This window comes from Taurulus bubalis, assembly GCF_910589615.1.
Source record: "Taurulus bubalis genome assembly, chromosome: 2".
NCBI lineage: Eukaryota > Metazoa > Chordata > Actinopteri > Perciformes > Cottidae > Taurulus > Taurulus bubalis.
Window position 1 is genome coordinate 37,522,904 of NC_136590.1, and position 20,347 is coordinate 37,543,250.

Sequence of the window (20,347 nt, forward strand, 5' to 3'; positions counted from 1 at the left end):
TGCATATAATCAAACTGAGATGTCATACACATCCTTTATACCCCACAGCTTTGCAAAGAGGGGTAGCGCAAAGCGGAATGGGACGAAACCAACTGGCTACGGACTCGCTGAAAACTTCCCCTTTTCCACACCCAGGAGGTTCTTAAAGGGGCTGCTGCACAGTTGCTGTACTCGTGTTCACGATGCTGCGTTCAGGTGCTGTCAGGAATAAACGGCCATAGGCAAGTTAAGAAAAACAATGTTAATATACATATTATAAATAATGTATATATGTATGTCACCTAAGGCCATGGTGTCAAACCCCAAAGGGTTGAAAATTAAATAACTGAGGAGTCACAGGGTGGGATAAAAACATTTTTGTTTTGTAATTCTGCAACATAACAATAATGTAAATATTTTTCAGACTTTGTAATTCTAGCTTTTCCGTCTTTAAATTACTAGACGATTTTAAGTAATTGGATAAATCAAAAGGGGAATACCACTTTTTTGGTTAAGACATTGCTTCAATTTCAGGGATCACAAGCCTGAAAGGATGTGAACAGCCAGGTTGGAGAAGTGGGGTTATGACCAGAAACAGGAGTTAGGTGCTCTTGAGCAAGGCCCTCAACCCTCATCTGCTGCAGTGAACAACAGGTCGGCTCTGTTGTAATGTGCAGCTGCCCGTGTGAATGTGGACTTTCTTGAAAAAAAATAAATAAAGGTTCCACTTGCTTACATATTTATAGTTCTTTAAACAAAGCTATGTGTGTTGGAGGAACATCGTTTTAGTTTCAAAGCATCTCATGATTAATTTAGGATAATTAATAATGTGCAGGGCCCTGAACATATCACAAGAACGTGATTATTCCACAATGAGACAGGTGTGACACCTGCATGTGACTGGGTGTGTTCCTACATTTAGGTTCAACCACCATTACGTCACTGTTCTCGTCACAGGAAGCATCACCAGACTTACAGGACAACTAAAGTAATTCTGCAACATTTTAAATTACACAATGGAAACATTAATGTAAAACTACGTCATCATACTACACATATGTATTAAGATCATATGAGCATCAGCTGTTTATCAAGTCTGTAAATAAAGGCTGATGACGAATGTTACGAAGCATTCAAATGATTTGACATACCTGCAGACTTGTTTCTCTCCGCAGAGGCCTGTGCTGAGGTGTTCAGGAATGTAGAGGCAGTCTGTGCACTGTCACTCTCCCAAGACTGAATTCACTTCTGCAAAGGAAGGGAAGCGTTGTTAAACGTTTGGAGAGGAGCCCGACTGAGCATTGGCCTTCCCAACATTAGGATTGTATTATACTTTTGATTTTGTTTCACCGTTCATCTCAATACATCAATACATGACTCTTTACATATACTATGGTCAACATCAAATCTGATTTTAAAGGCTGGTCCTTTAAGCCTTTTGCTCCCTCTACCGTTGACTCTCATCATGTTGAACCAGACGTAAACATTTTGATGTGTATAACCTCTGTAGTTTTTCTGATGAAACCCAGTTTAATGACTCATGTGTTTCTTTGCCTCCTAATATATTCACTACTTTTCATCTGAATATAAGAAGTTTTTCGAGCAACTATGACAAATTCATTCATTATTGGTCTTTACTCAATCATGATTGTTCAGTTATTGCCTTATCGCTGCTTACTGAGGACTCTAGAGAACTCTTTAAAAGACCAAATCACAGTCGGTTCATAATGTAAGAGTGAATAGATCTGGAGGTGGAGTATGTTTATTCCTGGGGACTATGAATTTATAATAGTAATATTATTAATTATTATTAATAGGAATATAGTAATAAACTATTATTAACAGGAATATTCAGATAAGAATAACGTGGAGTCTGTTGTTGTTTTTTTTAGAGCTCTGGTGTCTCTGGTGGAAGGAATGTTATAGTTGGTGCTATTTATCGCCCACCTGACTCAGTCATCAAAGATTTCAATGAAAGTCTGTTGCGTTCTCTTGATCTGATAAATGAGGATAAACTTTGTGACATTTTACTCCAGTAAATGTTCAAAAGATATTAACCACGTGGAACGTATACATCAGGTGTTGCAAAGAGATTTTCCTTCAGTCTTTTTGGATGGTTAAAATTCTTTCAACAATCCATTTGATATAGCTAAAAAAGTAAGACATTCTTTGTAAATATTGGTCATGAATTAGCGAACAAAATTCATGCTTGTCATGGTAATCCATTTGCTCAAGAAATAAACAACATAATTAATGAACTAAAAACATCTTTCTTTGTGTATTATTTCCCATGTGTTCCTTGTTTCAGGTTTTGTATTATATCTACAGTTGTTTCACTCATAGGGACCTGTAGCATTACTATTGCTTAGAAGTCAATGCAGGTGTATGAACCAATATCTCCACACACACACACACACACACACACACACACACACACACACACACACACACACACACACACACACACACACACACACACACACACACAAACAAACAAACACCGATATAATCACATTTTCTTTTTTTGTTGTTGTTTATAATGTGTGGTTATTGTTGTTATGATTCATCATATCTTGTAAAAATATATTTATATAATATTATAATTAATCAATAATAACTTTATTTATATAGCACTTTTAAAAACAAAGTTCACAAAGAGGACCATACCATAAAGGCAATGAATACTACAATAACCAAAAAGAGCAAATGGAATAGAAAACAAACACAAATAAATAAAATATACAAACAAAACCAGGGGAATATAATAATATTATATAAGTGAAGACTTCAAATAAGCCCAATGGGGTTTCTACTTGTGATGTGATGCACCGTGATATTATTTATCTCTGTTATGTGTGTGTATTACTTTACATTTACATTATATTGCGCAAAACAAAAACTATAACTATAGAGCTATGACTGTTAATGACCTCCAGGTGTCACCATTCAGTCTGAACTGAAGCAGGGGACCACAGCGTTCAGTCAGTTTCAGTTAATTAAGTACATATCAGTGATATTTTTTACCAGGGACTAATACTTTAAAGGTTTATTTGAAAAAGCTCCATCCATGTACAGGTCAGAATATGTTGGGCCTTCATTTACAAAAACAACGCCAGGAGTGAACGAGATGTTGCAGAAAAGGTCATGAAGAATTATTAATCACCTTGGCATCCCTTAGGAATGTTTGCACATAACTGCAGCTCTCAGTAACATCACCTCTCTGACTGGCAGCAGCAGCAATTAATGTCACACGTACGGTCATGCCAATAGCGAGCCCTTCATCCAGTGGTGGACACAAGTATTTGCATACAAAATATACCTAAAGTACCAAAAGTAAAATTATCAATAAGCAGAAGGGCCATTATTTCCGATTCTTAGATATTACATCACGGGATGTGATGTATAAATGTGTTTATCACTTAATGTTGCACCTGATGAAGGTGGAGCTGATTGTGATCACTTCCTATTTTATATTAATAACTTAAATATGCAAAATAACTAAATGCAGTGGAGAAATTACAATATGTGCCTCCAAAATGAAGTTGAGTAGATGCAAAAAGCAACAAAAAAAGGGAAATTACGTGAGCAAAGTACAAGTACTTCAATTAGTTGACCTCATATTCCACCACTCCCTTGATCAACGTTACAACCGTCACACACACACACACACACACACACACACACACACACACACACACACACACACACACACACACACACACACACTGAAAGACTTAAGAAGACATTTATTTCCCAGAGACCTGAGTCAAAGCAAATTGTATTCATCTGCTTGAATTGTTGTGCATATGGACATTAAAGTGATATTTTGCTTGCATTTGATATCGTTGATCATAATAGGTTGGTTCTAAAAACTGTCCCGCAAGGATCAGTATTGGCCCCCTTCAAAATAATTTTCAAAATCAACATTACAATGCCAATTTGTATGCCATTAAAAGACGTCAATCTTCAGGTCACTGCTCTTGACAACCTGCAGACCAATTTCATTCATCATTAAACAGCATGGAGCTTTAATAGTCAGATCCTTACTTTTATTAGAAATATAATCGATACAGTAGAGCATGATCAATTTAATTAAGCTGTTGTAAATAATAAATACAATTGTGGAAATGCTTCAATACACACATTTCTTTTGAACACCTCACTGCCAAAACCAGTGAGCTAAAGCGGTCATTCAGCCTTAAAAACAAGCCAATAATCCCACAGGAATACGTCAAACTGTGGTAAAGAGTGAGCAGGTTGAGTCGCGGGTTAGATATCAGGCGGGCAGCAACAACGTGGATGTAAATGCTAAGGAGAAAGAAATAGATGATTATTTTGATAATAAACTCTTGTTCTCTTATCTTGAGATGTTATGGGTCAATTCTTTGTTTTAGACCTTTACGTTTTACTCCATATTGCGTCAAAACACCCTCTACTTCCCCTGCAGAACACAGCACAATGAGGAAGAGACGACAGACCCACACAGATTCCTCAGCTGGGCAGAAATTAAAACGTTTGATCTGAATTCTGAAGCCGTTTGTTTGGTGGCTGTAAATGGGGCTATTGTATGCAAATATTGCGCACAGAAGCATATGACCTCTCCAGTGCAGGGCAGTGGCTAGTGTGAGGGAAATCATTAGCAATGCAAAGTCATGGTGCTCTGATACTCTTGTTCACGGCCACAGATTGGAAAAAAAAAAAATCTGCTAATGTTAACGTGAATGATTTTGGATGTGCTTTATTCTAAACTACAGCTGACGGTAAGTCTGCTTCATTTCTCAGATGGTGAATTTGTGTTAATTGGTTGTTTGTGTCATGGTAGTTTGTGCTTTGTTATGCACTCAAACGTTTGGTAAATGTGTGCTTGTACAGTTAGTGACAGATAACACTGTGACACTCCAGCAAGTATGTTTTTCCAGATATTTTATCACAAAAATTGTCATTCTTGTGGTGATAATCAAACAAAACAGTATTTTGTCATGTTGATGCACTTGTCAGACTCTCTGAATAATCATAGTTAGTTAGTTTGGAATCAGAGGATTCCTTCTTTACATAAGCAATAAAACACTTTTGGACCACAAATTATTTACATTTACGAGAATGAACAGTATAAGACACCGTTATGTTGGGTGCAGATGCCCTCTTTGCATGCTACACCATGGCGGCTGGTGAAAGCATGTCACATGACACATGGTGCCAGACTTCAGTGTTGCACTCTTAAGCGGCCTGCCAACTGCAGAGGGGAGCAGAGAGCCTTCCTTCTTCTCTGGATTCACATCTATGCAAAACCAACGGGTCAACTTTGTCGTCTACGCTGCCTCCTATGCCTCTTACGCCTCCTGCTGAGCCGGGTAACCACTCTGACATTTATACTAGATGGGAAATTCAAGCATGTGAGGAACTCAAGACAACCGATAATGATCAGCACAGAGTAGATACAACATTTTGAATGATTTGTAGGCTTTGAAATAATTCTGAACTTGAGAAACTTCTGCTTCCAAAGTTACATTTTAAGTGTATACATTTCTATTAAGGTATACAGTACTATGCTACCTAGTATTTAAATACTGAATCTGCACTTAGACACTTAAACTTCTTTAATAATCTTTCAGTGTTTTGAGTTTCTGGTTGTCACTATAGCCAGATATACAACAGAACATTGGAAATTGAACCTGCAACCTCTTTACTTTGAGGCCAAAATGTTGAGTAATCTGCCAATCATTTTCTCGATTATTCTCTTCATTTTTTTTAAATGGCACAAATTCCTGTCTGTAAGACAAAGAAAAACAGTACATTCTCACAATTGAAAAGCTGGAACTTGTGAATGTAGGCTTTTGCAATTTAATTCTTTTTTTTTTACTGGTAACTAGTTCATTTTCTGTCAATTAACTCATTTATTCATCATCTTCAAACCTCAAAAAGGGCGCTGCCTGATGGTATGTCACTTTGGCCGCGCGGAAAACTCTCGTGCGGTAAACTCTTGGCTTAAAAGGCAAAGTACAAATATAAGTCAAAAGAATCCGCTAAACGCACTACTTTATTATAAGTAAAGATCTAATTTATTTTTTGCAATTAAAGTGAGAATATACTTTTAAACAGTATTACACTTTTAATAAATAGCTGTACTGCTATTCCATTTAATAGTGGAAATGTCAAACATGAACATGAAGGAACACTGATGCATTTAACGTGGGAATGTTTCTTTTGTTTCTCCTTTCATGGAAATGAGTGATCAAAAGTGTTTTTTTAGAATCTCTCCAGCTCTGATTATTATGACACAGGTCTCTTTGACTCGCACTGGCGTTATCGGCTCATCAGGGTTTGGTTTCCACTGGAGGAAGTCAGACAAGAACGAATTTTGCTGGAAGGTTCAAATTAATGAAAAGACTTTGCCTCTTTTGCATCTCTTATCAATAATGATCAAGATAGAATACACAAAATATGAAGAAAATACTTCTATTTTCAGTGTTTCTAATTTTGTGTTTGCAACAGATTTGTTCTGTTTATTCTGCTCCATGTTCCTTAATGATCTTCTGTCCTCCGTGTTGCATTATGTTCTTTTTCCTGTGGAAAAGCTTACAGGACAAATAAAAACAATACATATTTAGCACAATATTCTCTCAGCTGCTGACCATTTGATGTATTCTCCGTCAGACCAGGAACCAAAGATGAACTGGGCCTCATTTTATGCTGTCATCAGCGGTGTGAACAGACACTCCACAGGCATTGGTCGCATCTGGCTCTCGGTCCTGTTCATTTTCCGTATCCTGGTTCTGGTGGTGGCAGCGGAGAGCGTGTGGGGCGATGAGAAGTCCGGATTCACCTGCAACACCCAGCAGCCGGGCTGCAACAGCGTCTGCTACGACCACTTCTTCCCCATCTCCCACATCCGCCTGTGGGCGCTTCAGCTCATCCTGGTCTCCACCCCTGCCCTGCTGGTCGCCATGCACGTGGCCCACCGCCGCCACGTCGACAAGCGGCTCTACAAACTGTCAGGGCGGTCCAACCCCAAAGACCTGGAGCAGATAAAGACCCAGAAGATGAAAATCTCAGGGGCTCTATGGTGGACGTACGTCATCAGCCTGGTGTTCCGCATCGTCTTTGAGGTCACCTTCATGTATCTGTTTTATATGATCTACCCCGGTTACAAGATGATCCGGCTTGTGAAGTGCGACTCGTACCCCTGTCCCAACACGGTGGACTGCTTCGTGTCGAGGCCCACAGAGAAGACGGTCTTCACTGTGTTCATGCTGGCTGTATCAGGGGTTTGTATTCTGCTCAACATTGCAGAGGTGATCTTCTTGGTGGGGAAGGCCTGCAGTAAGCATCTGAACGCAGCTGGAGACTCGACTGTGGCGGCTTGGATCCAGAAAAACCTCTGCTCGTACTAACAAAACACACAGATTGCATACTTGCACAAAAGGACATACACGTGACTTTGGATCCAAGCGACAGCCATTGAATTAACTTGTGACTGAGGCGCATATCATACAATGTATATTGCAGTTTGACATGGGATGATTTATCCAGTGGTTTATAATTTCAGTGCAAAACATTAAATTATAAAAACAAAAGTATTGTTCAAACAACACGTGTTCTCACCAGACTGGAGATCAGTTTACATATTCTGTCTTGAACCTAAAGACTGTATACAGGAGCTCTTTGTACTGACACAATATTACAGCTTGATGTTAGGCCAATGGTGATCAATTAAGTAACATGTTATGAAGAAATATGCCAACTGACCACCTTATATTGTCTTTCATTGTGGACATTTTTGGGTTTTTGAAATGAAAGTATTTAATCATGAAATGTGACTCACACTATTTATAATAATCAGAGAAGTGTGCCGGAAATATAATGTAGTAATATTTCAGGCATTTTTATTTATAATATTCTATTATTTACATTAAATATGATCACAAACATCATGTGTTTGCCTAATCGCCATGGATTGAGTCTAGTGGACTGGAGGATTTTAGTTTTTTTCTCTAGTTGTTATAAGAGAGATGTTGTACTAATGCATGGAAAACATGTTAAATCAATGACAGTGTTGAATACTGATTCTTTACTTCCTTCAGATAAAAAAGCAATAACCCATTTCAAAAGCTTTTTTAAAATGTACTACTAATTCCTTAACATGTTCTATAACCCTTGTGCCTCACTAGGGACTTATTTTGTCTTTTTAATCATTGTTGTGATGTTGTGAGTGTATAGCCCAAAACACTCAGACCCTTGAGAAAAAAAATGTACCTATTCAAACCACAACTATTGAACCCACAGCCATTACAGCATACCATTGCGTATTATATTATATCCGGCATTCAATCCCGAGCCCTGGTTTTTTAATTGTAGTCATTTTATTTGATGATTTTATTCTCATGTATTTGACCCATAGGGCAAATAGATACTACTTCTCGTGGTTTCAACTAGCATTGCTGCTGTATTATGGAGCACGGCAGTGTTGATGCGATGCATCAAAATCCGCGTTGTTATTGACATATCCCAGACTGTGTAAAAAAATCACCCTAGCATTTATAATACACAGAATAATAATTAAAACACAACAGTGGTGCTATGCCTTTAATATTTCTTAAAGGTATAATATGCAGTATCTTCCTAAAAAACAATATATAGACTGAAAAAAAAATGAATCCCTCTCAATCATTATATATGACCAACCAGTGTCAGAGAACCTGCCCTCTGGCTGCATTTTCTCTCTTATTCTTAGTTTGCTGTGTCCAGGGCATTTCAGCAAAGAGCCTTTGGGCCCCATATGGCAGCCCCTTCTCGTTCCCACGTTGTCAAATAGCACTGTCACGCCCTTCAGTGTCTGATACCGAGGCAGCCTTTAGGCCTTTGATACAAGGCGGTCAACGGGCTTTGACATTGCAGTGTGTTTGTGTGTGCTTCCGTGTTCCTCTTCGTTTCTCTTCTGTGCTGTGTGCAGAGTGCTGCTACCGGTGTGTCAGTTTAACCAAGCAGACCCCTCCCTGCTTCCCGCAGGTTGTGCTTTAGAATGTAACCGCCATGAAACAATCAGAACATAACATTTAATTTCTCTGATTTACTCATTTGTTCTTGCTAACGCTGCTCCCTCGCTTCATTCAGTCTCCAGCTTGCTTTGCTCTCATTTACGTAGTATTCAGAAAATGATTACACTATTGTGTTATTTCCATCACAACAGAGGCATTATGTCAACAAACTGGTATTTAAAGGGTTAACATTCTGATAATTAATTAACATTTGGTAGTAATGATCAGGGCTGAAATTGGATGAAAGATGTAACTTTGCGAAAGTGGAAACTAATATTTCTTATTGTTGTTACTTTTCAGAACAACATGTATTTCTTTAAAGTGAGGCACAAGGGTTAAATTCATTCATTTTGAAGCTGGATGTTTCCATGTTGTCAGTACACAGTAGAATAAAATCAACCACAGTTTGTGTAATTGTGTAATTCTTACTCAGTTTTCTCTTCAAACCCAACATGTGATTTACTAATTCAAAAACAAAGGACTACACATGCTAAAATTACTCTTGTGAATTGTCTGTGGCTTCTTAAACTGTCCATTTGACTCTAATGGGAGCGCTCCAACATAAAACAGGTGAACATTGTTCTGGTGTGCAGTATTTTGATAGGAATTCATGACTAAGAGGAAATTGTTCTAAAATTACCAGAGTGCAGCACTTACAGTAATTGCAAGAAGAAATGAATCTGCACCTACAGTTTTGCCACGTTCAGAAACACTGATGAAACTTCCTCCCACATTGTACAGTAGTGGCGACGTTGCCATCTCTAGACGCAAGATCTTCGGAGCCGCGTTGCCACCTGTGAAGAAACGTCTCAGGCTGATTGGGTTCTTCTTAAGCTGCTTTTAAAGGCCAGAGTGCAGAGTGTTGTGTTATCAATAGCTTGGCCATGTAAGGGGTCAGTGTGTGGGTGACAATAGTTGACCCTGCGGACAGCTGGACCTGAAGTGACCGAGCATGAGGGCATTTCTCCTTTTATGGAACGCGTCGACACACACCATCTATATAGTGTTCAGACTGACGTGAAGCATATCGGCAGCATTGAACCAAAAATCCAATTCCTCCAATCTGGTTTTCCTGCTTGTAACTAGTGTTAGTGTTGACTGTGTGTGAGCATGTGCGTCTCAGTACCACCCACACATTTCGATGAGGAGATTGGCAAAGTTTATTTATAGAAGTTCATCCATCACAAGGAGGCTGATTTTGATTATTATCTTTTTCTTTTGCTTATAAGTTGAACAATTGCACAGCGTTTCGTTTGCCATGCACACAACTTCTTTTCTTCTTCTTTTTGCAAAACCTTCATACAAGATTACATCAATTTGTAAAGAGGACTTTCTACAACCTAAAAGCACAAAAGACAATTCAAAGATGCAGTGTTGTCCTCTCAGCCACCTAACTGTAAGGGACGCCATTTTTTATGACACATACACACACACATACATTATTATAATGTTAAGTATAGGATTTTAATATATGTGTGTGTGTTTTGGATAAACATTTGCAGTGGAAATACTCAAAGACAATTGTCTTATGTACAGTGTTTGAGTAAATGATACTTTTCACCACTGTTGTGTGGTCTGCACCACAGCAACACAATGCTGCTAAACTTTAAGTTGATACAAAGAATAAAGAACATCCAGATGAGTCACACAGACTAAAGAACAGGGTCAAGTTTTTAGAGCTTCTTTTTCTGTATACGTATTACAACCTCGAAGCTTATCAGTCACTCAACAAACAGCAACGCTCGCTGCAGCGCTGAGTGAAGGCTTGACAGTGTCTGACGCTCCTCCACACTGTCAAGGGTCACCATGAGAGTGACAACAAAGCCACTCCCATCCCCGTGAATTATATTTAGATCCTACTGACATGTAAGACTAACCTGCATCCTCACTGGACTCTCCAGCTGCCACTCCGTTGAACGGTAACACCTCTTGAGCGAAGGGGTTTTATACTTTTCCTACAAGTGGGAATTTTTTCATCTGTGCTGGCGCAGACACCGGAGGGGCTTTAGTCGTAGAGGCTTGTTGAACACTGGGCATTGATTAGGTCAGAGTGGGAGTGCAGCAGGCGGGATCAGAGAACCTCCGGTTAAAACTGTCTGAGAGAAGTTTATCTCGGCGTTGCAGTTTCTTCAGGAGAACATGGCCTCTCTGTGAACGGAAGAGGCCGAGTCACCCACTGACTCTGGATCTGCACTGCTGTAGGAGATGAACATTATCAGGTACGTTTTTCTTCATGAAGATACCCAAGATAATCTTTTTTAATGTCTAACTTAATATTCAAAATGCATGTGACTGTTCTGATGTAAAATAGAATCACAGAATCTTTTATATACTATGTCGGAGTAGAACCCTGAGTAGCTCAGTATTAAGTACACTAACAACAGTTACTACTGTGTGAAAAGTTTTGATCCTTTAAAAAATCCTTTAATTTCTCGTTGACAATCTCTAGGTGTTCCGATTCACAATATGGTCACAAGGACAAGTACAACTATTTTTAAAGTACATTTTTGCCTGTGTTGTAACCAATAGGCCCCTGAAATCTAAACTAGAAGCCTAATTCTAGAGTCGGGGAGCACTGTCGGCTACTGTGTCACAAGATCGAGGAGTCTCCCCTGCCTGCTCCAGGGCTTTCTCTCACACACAGTCAGCTGTGTCCTTGCCCTTTTTATTAGCCTACTTTGGATCGGGCACAACCTCTGGGAATACAAACAGTGAATTCATAATAAATCAGTGTCTCCATCAGTAAATCTCCTCTGAAGTACAGTAGTCTTTGTGGGGTAACAGTGTTGCAAAGACAAATACCATATTTATAAGGGTTAACTTGGAATGCCAATGCGCAAATCGTCCTTATTGGATCAAATGCGATTATCTGTAGATTGCCAGCTTAAGTTATTATGAAGAAGATTCAGATATTTAATAAACTCACTCGATGGGATTTCCTTCAGGTTTCCCACATTAAGTGTGTGACACAGATATCGTGCATAAGTGTCAGTGATGTCAGGTTTATTTGGCTCCCGTTGTGACCACCTACTTCTACATTTTTCTTTAAATTCTCTAAATCACCATATCAACTTAAAAGTGTGTCTTCGCTGTAAATGACAGTCATTTGCAATGTTTTGTCGCGTTTTTTGTTAACTAAATAAATAAAAAGTTTAAAAAAAAGAAGAAAAAAAGTGTGTCTTCACAGCTTGTTTCCGTTGCCCCAGAGTGGTAAACCAAAATCTGTTATCGCTGATTTAAATTCCTCCATGTTAGTATCGTATAGTTGTAATTTTGGGATTTCACAGCCAAACCATATCAAAGCAAGGACCCGCTTTGTAGCTTTAGGACCAAGTCTTGAAGTTGAAATGACTCGACCATAGTCTACCACATTACTGTGTGTTGTACATTTATTTTTACTCCCTCTCCTTACAGGTGTCTCTCCTGGTTTTTTCGATAAATTGAGTCTTCATTTGTGAGCCAGCATGGGGGACTGGAACTTGTTGGGGAAGCTGTTGGAGAGCGCCCAGGAACACTCCACCGTCGTGGGCAAAGTCTGGCTGACAGTGTTGTTCATCTTCCGCATCCTGGTGCTGGGATCCGCCGCCGAGAAGGTGTGGGGCGACGAGCAGTCGGGCTTCACGTGCGACACCAAGCAGCCCGGTTGTCAGAACGTCTGCTATGACAAGACCTTTCCCATTTCTCATATCCGCTTCTGGGTGCTGCAGATCATCTTTGTCTCCACGCCAACTCTCATTTATCTGGGTCACATCCTTCATCTGGTCCGCATGGAGGAAAAGGATGAACAGAAAGAGAAAGACCTTGCCTTGCAAAGTAAAAAACACCAGCAGTTACATGTAGCCAAAGCCAGGAAGGCCCCAGTCAAAGACAACCTGGGCCACGTGCGTTTGAAAGGCGCACTGTTGCGAACCTACGTCTTCAACGTTTTTTTTAAGACCCTCTTTGAAGTGGGCTTTATTGTAGCTCAGTACTTCCTGTATGGCTTCGAGCTCAAGCCGATGTACACCTGCGACCGCTGGCCTTGCCCTAACATGGTGAACTGCTACATCTCTCGACCCACTGAGAAGACGATATTCATCCTGTTCATGCTGGCCGTGGCCTGCATCTCCCTGCTGCTCAACCTGGTGGAAATGTACCATTTAGGTTTCACCAAGTGCCACCAGGGTCTTAGATACAAACGATCAAAGGCTGCAGGTGAGGCTCCCAAGGCCCTAAATGACGCGGTCATGCCGTATGTGCCAAACTACAACTTCTTTAGTGGTCACCCTGCAGTGCCTGAACCTTTCCCCGCGGACTCAAAGTACAGCATGGCAGAGCCTAACGCTGCCTACAGCCCCTACAACAGCAAAGTGGTTCACAAGCAGAACAGAGACAATATGGCCGTGGAGAGAAATGGTAAACCAGAGGGAGACGATTTGAAGGAGAGGAAAATGTCCAGCCCGGTCTTTGAGTTGCCCATTGAAAGTCCGCGCAGAAACAGTCAGTCAAGCAAGCACAGCAATAACAAGATCAGACTGGATGACCTGAAGATCTAGTGAGCTCAGGAACAACATGCATTTGTCTGTAAAATATTCGTAAGTATGGAAGACTATTACTGACAATACTATTAAGTGACCACAAGATTTGAGAGTGCACAAGGACAGCTTTGTAAATTTAGAACATGTGAGAGTCCATTGCAAACAGGCTTTAAAAGAACATACTGTTTGTAGTCAAACTTTTCTCAGAAGTAAACCTGAGAGATTGAGTAACATGATGTTTCTTAGAAGGCAGGGTTGAGTATGCTGAACTCACTATGAGTTTGTGTATGATGGACATACCTTTGAAAACAGTTCGCAAAGGAAGCTACACTTCTCACTCAAATCCTAATTTAATGACTTCCTCTTGTGGTATGACATTATCAACTACGACCACAATTTTTTTTTTGTTGTCAAAATGCAATTGTTTACAAATGCTGTAAACACAAGGCATTGCTCTAGCATTGTCTGATGTGTTGACTAGGAGATTAAGTAATGAGCCAATTAGTTTTTAACTTGCTCAATAGTTTTGGTATGAATGAACTTCCATACTCGTGGGAGATAAAGATGCAGATTACTTGAGAACCGTTTCATTTATTCACAGGGAGAACTGTGAGATGCACGGAAAAGATGTCAAAGCAAAAGTAAAAAGCAGTTGTTGGACAAAAATGAACGTCTTACTGCAGTTGGAATATATGAAATGTTCAGAAGACACAAACGCTTTCATCAACATGTTGCTGCATTGTTTTTCTTTTCATTGAACATTTGCTTTAGCAACCAAATTATGGGCCACAAATGTCGATATGCTTATTTTGATTTCCTCCAAAATGTAGATATGTTAAAAAACACAAACATTCAATTGTCCTTACTTACTTGTAATTCTTCCAAAATGAAGAAAATGGTATAGCTATTTTAATTCCCCTTATATTTTGAGTAATTATGATTCTATGCAGCTTCATAATGCAAATGTAACTTAAAATAATAAAAGCTTCATTACAGTAACCAAACACGTTTCTTTTGTAGTTTTTGTTTTATCTGATACAGAATTTGATTCTCAGGTGTCATCAGTTAGTGTCCAACCTCATTTCCTGAAGGATACCAATAGTGCAGCTGTCGTCACGTTCTTCACAGATCCCTCAGATGAATTCTGCAAGTCACTGGTTGTTTGTTCATCCGTTTTCTCCCTTTTAGTATTTTGGTTTTCTGTACCTTTGTGCTGATTCCCACCACAGATCCATTTCAGAGACGACCTCCAGTCTGTCTTGATTCTGCTTAGTCAGCTGGTACCACTCTCACATCCAACTGAAGAGACTGAGAGAGCAAACACATCATCATGTAGCATCAGAATGTGGGCAAGAGATAAACTTATTTTGTGGTGCATGTTTTTTTCTATGCTGTCCCTATTTTTCATGTTAAGAAGTGGCAAATGATCAAGATTTGGTTGCAAACTTCTCAAAATGGTAAAAAAAAAATGTTTTTACTGACTAGCATATGATGTGCAGCAAACTTCTGTTTTGATAATAATCATGTTCACGTTCTAATAGCAGATCTATTGTGATCATTGAGAGGCAACACATGACATTGAGTCCTTGCACACTTATCATATAAATATTATATTCTGATAGACTGGCAGTATTGCTAACATGCGGCTTTTCCACAACATACTCACTGCTGGAGGCAAGTTGGTAAAATAAATGTGTATTTTTCATCCTGCAGCTCAGCAAATGTCCCAGTTTCAGAGTCAGACTACATTAGTATTCACATAAACCTCTTATATGATGATGTTAACCATCAGTTAATAACTGATGTTTTAGTGTTTATCACAGCATTAAATGATCAAATATGAATTTAATATGCCTGACACCTAGATTTCAAGTATTTTGGACATACAATATGTTTGCACTTTCACCTTATTATACATGTTTTAATCATGTTCTTAGATATAGATTTTCCCTTTAATTAATTCTCAACATATCAGACATGAAAATAATGAATTACGTACTTACTGTCCACTACACTAGTATATAACAGTTTTTAGCTGTCAACATTATGTCCTACAAGAGGTGAGTTGACATTAATTCACTGAGCCTATTCCCAATGAATACAAAATAAAAACACTTTATTGAAAAACTGCCTTGTTTGAGATTAATAGTTAGAAATGTGATGCTTCTGAAGTAGCTACATCCAAATATCAATTTCTCAGTCTTATTTTTTTTGTTTGTTTGTGACCTACTTATTTAAATGTTGGTATCCACAACATAACATTAGGCAGCAAGATATTATATACATATTGAATGTATGACTAAAGAAAAACAAAAAACACAATATTGAAAAAAGGAAATTGGTTCTGTGAGTAAAATGATTACTAAATATATATGTATGAGTCATCTTGGTCATACAGTTGTCTTTTACTCTCAAGATAAGAACAATGCTGGCCTGTGGATCTAGTACTAGAAATTATTTGGATTTACTAATAATGTTGCTGGAATGAGTCCTGAAATCTGGAAATGAGTTAGCTTTTTGCACTTCAGGTTCCTTGTCTCGAAGTCAATGTTTTTAATTTTTTTAAACAGGCTTTTAATTAGATGCCTGAAATAAGGTATGTGGTGGGCACCAATTGAAAAATGTAGTGCGATGCTAACTTCCCGGTTGGCCTACACAAATACATCATCTCTTGGCACTCTATGCGAGGGATTATAACTTTTAAATGCCATCCTCTCACCTTATTGGATAAGAGTGGGTGACCATTATTTGAAGGAGCCAATCAAAAACAAGTCTTGTACTGAATGAATCAGTTTGGTAAAAACAAAATAAAAAAAGTAGAAAAGATGAATTAAACACTAAACAAAACTGCGCAATAACTAGCTAATTTGTAAGATTTGTCTAACTGTGAACTGCAATGATTTGATTTGCCAAGTGTGTCATTGCAGCCCTGCCCGCCTGAAGCTGCCATTTTAACTGCGTGGTTTCCAGCAGCTGCAGCAAACATGCACAGACAAGAGTGCGGTGCGGACCCATTTCCAAAACACATGCCATCATACACTGGTGAGAGCTCTGCTTCAAAGACTTCCTCACTGCTGCTATAAATAGCTCTCACGCACACTTGCAGGAGCATTGTGGGTGTTTTGGGGGTAGGGGGCAAAGGTCTCTTCCCCTGCATCAGCAACAATAACAAGTTGTTGCCAACAATTCAACCCAAGTGAAGACCAATAAGCTGGGTTTGCATAGTGCAGTGTGTCTTCTGTACTCTTCCCTGCAGCTGATTACCAACCACAATTGTTTAATTCATTCAGTCAAATATTGTAAATACTCCACTGTAACGCCAGCGGCATTCTTAAGTTAGAATGCTTTTTATCCGTGGCACAGTATGTTTAAATATCCATCCTGATGAAAAATGGTGGAAGTCTGGTCAGGAAGGACAATTTGTCGCTGAGAAATATTTAAAGGGACAGTTTGGATCTTTTGAAACAGGGTTGTATGAGGAGCTTATCCATAGTCAGTGGATTACCTGCAGTAGTCAGCCCTGGGATGGGAGCAGGCAGCTCTTTGGAGTGGGAACGAAAGACATTTTTGCTCTTTTCAAAGCCACAGACTCCACTGACTAAACGGTAGTTTTACCTTGCTGGTCTACTGCGGCCTTGATCGTTTGGTTTATTTGTGTAATTGTGTGACTTTGATTAATTAGATTTCACCCTTTAAAACACCAAAGTCACACAATAACACAAACTAACTTAGCGATCGAGGCAGTTATAGACCATTAACCCCTGTGTTGGGAGGTACAATTGATCTTATTCTAGCTTTGAAGAGAACATAGGTAACTGCGTCAGGTCCCCAGTGGAAAGGGTCTGATGGCAAAGGTAAAGAGGAACAATATTTTCAATATAGCGCACACTGATATTGCTCTTTCTAAAATATGTTTTTCTGATGTCCCTGTCCACAGTAGTACATTGCTTAGCTTTCGTCTGTTCCTCCAAACTGGGGACGTGCCAACTGCCAGATGGCAGTACACTGGGGCTAATACACTGACTATAGATAAGTACCTCATTCAAAAACACTACAACAGATCCAGACGATCCCTTTAAGGTCTCCATTGGCTTTCATCAATGTTATGAACCAAGATAAGACCTCTCAAACCTCCGGAGCAGTCCGATCTCTCTTGACAGGACAAGAATGAAAACTGAACAGGTGATGAGGTTGAAGGTTGTGAACTCTGGGTTACAACCATATGCAACCAAATCTCTGAGCCAGAATAGTATGAGTGATACGCAGAGACCATCCGTCACAGAGTCACACTGCTACTCGTAAATCAGGCAGAGCAAGCTTTAGGTGGAGTAAATGAAGGAACATTTCAGTGTTAATGGAGTTTTATTGTTTTTCTATATAGAGTATGTACTGTATGGAACCATGTTTGTGTAATGCCCCAAAGAGGCTATTTCTGTAATGTGATAGTAAAACTGTAAGTGTAAATAATAAAGCCTGCTTTTCAAGTCAAAATATAACCCACTATTGGAGAACTTGGATGACAAATAGGTTTGTGCTTCTCTTTCTCCAAGATATTCAAACTTGGCATCCAGGATGTTTCCCCTAGCAGTTGAAAAAAAACGAGCTGAAAGAGAGGGAATCCTTTTTGGACTTACTCACCAGGTGCACACACACATCATTCCAAATGACTATTATTGCTCCATAACTGCTGTTAAATAACACCAGGTTTAATGTCCCTAAACGTACTGTACATATTCTTAAACCTCGAGCAATAGTAGCATTGCATGGATATATTACTGAATTCATGATACAGGTAAACAAATGTGTAGCTTGATATAATCTATATCGGATATCGTAGGATAAATATTACATTACATTTTCCCCACATCTACAGTAAGGGCAAATTAGACACATTGTACACAGACCCACCTTGACGTCGCCCACCTGATGTTTTTCAAAATGTATATTGACTTTAGACGTGTTACAACAACGACAGTCTGCTTATTCATCCAAGGCTGTATTTATTATACAATAAAATCCTTCAGAACTTTCCGTATATTATATGCATAAAGACACATATAGACATACATGACTTACTGATAGGTAACCCCAACAGGCAGAATTTTATGCTTAGTACACAAATAAACAAGTACCAATTAACATGAGTCCAATTTCAAATCACTTTTGGTGCGTCTAGATCCCAGGTGTTCCAGGTAACAATCAGAATGACCAAAACCTAATTATAGAATCATAACTCTTTATTCCGATACCTTTGAATGGAGAAAAAAAAAGAAAGAAAATAAAACCAAAGCATAATCAAGAGGGTAAACCAAAATATATGTGCTTCACATATTTTGCTTAACTAGCTCTCGATCAAAAGCTACAGACTATAAAAGCTGTAGACTACACTTACACGTGTACAGACTTAATTAATCATATACTAATGCAGGCGCTGGAGCATTGCCTGTGCTTGCTGTATAATGTATACAGCTGTATAGTTTCTACAGCTGGCACTAATGATGCTTAATGGCAAATCTGATAACATGCCAGGGGATAACGATTTCCAACCATAACATTTTCCGTCCTCCGTTCTTAAAATGTCATCAACTTTCATTTATTTCCTCGACGAGCGAAAAAGAAAAGGAATATTCTGGGCAAAAAAAAAATTAAAATACATCTTAAGTGCCATTTTCCAAAAGCTTTGCCTAAAGAACCAAAGTTAGGAAATTACTGAGCATCTTAAGTTTTCTTATCACTTAATTAACCACTATTCAACATTTCTTCCATAAAGACCAACAAATGAAATTAAACTATTGCATGATTTCTAATCTTTACGATATGATCATATTATCAGAAGCAGACGAAGCAATTAACTTGAACGCAAAGCTCAGAACCATCGCAGAAAGACTAAAGCACAGTCTTTGATTAGATGTTTTAATCTGCATGTTATAATCATTTCTTGAAGTTAGGAGAGGTTACAAATGCAGCATGAAACTGCCGGGGAACCGGCGTACTGAAATAGTCAGACCATATTGTTTCAAATTATGGAAATAGCGATGCTGTTTTGAAGCTCTGCCGCATCAGTACGACTTCATTATGGCTTAATGCACTGGACTGATGTCACCGACGGAGCTTTGGATTTATCAAAGACAATAGGGTGTATTTTGATATTCATTTTTTACATTAGTCATGTAAACAGTGACAGATGTGCCTTTTCAGTTCCAATGAGTTCCAAAAAGTATGTACAACTCACTTCAACAATCGATATCAATTAACCCAATAATTACACAATTAAATACATTTCAGATTGGTCCTTATATCTTAATGAAATTAAAAAAAAGAACCACAAAACGTAACAAAACATTACTAGGAAATGGCAAAATAAAAAGGACACAGAGAATAGCGCTTGCACTTAAAGAGCTTCTAAAAACACTGTTTCCTACAGACAAGCAGAGAGAAAGCTCTGAATTTGGCCCCTGGAGGTGACAAGCTGCAGCTAAAGCGTCACAACCTTTTATGGAATCCAACGGCCATAAGATCTGGCCGAGATACACGCTTATCTATCACGTGTGAATCTCAGACAATTGTGCAGATGGTTCACTGAGAGAAGCAAAACCAAAGAAGCAGAAAAAAGCACAGATAAAAAGGAAACAACTCAAATACTGTTAGTCAGATCCAGCTTTCTGTAGCGAGCGGTTATAGTTGCTGTTCATTGAACGTTAGCATAGTGTGGCGAGCAATGGACCTATGCTACTCATGCTCTACATTTTAATGTTACAGATATTTGTACGCTATGTATAACACTGTTATATACTTTATATATCCCAGATCCTCAAA

General features: G+C 38.8%; 1 protein-coding gene across 1 annotated transcript; it reads left to right on the forward strand.

Moving 5' to 3' along the window:
* Positions 1 to 5,302: 5,302 nt before the first annotated feature.
* Positions 5,303 to 14,509, forward strand: LOC306753988 (gap junction alpha-5 protein-like; the record flags this gene model as incomplete). Its single annotated transcript, XM_079237900.1, has 3 exons — positions 5,303 to 5,330; positions 6,634 to 7,363; positions 12,478 to 14,509. 3 exons carry the CDS (start codon positions 5,303 to 5,305, stop codon positions 13,547 to 13,549), a joined length of 1,830 nt encoding a protein of 609 aa, XP_079094026.1. The 3' UTR covers positions 13,550 to 14,509.
* Between the last annotated feature and the right edge of the window lie 5,838 nt (positions 14,510 to 20,347).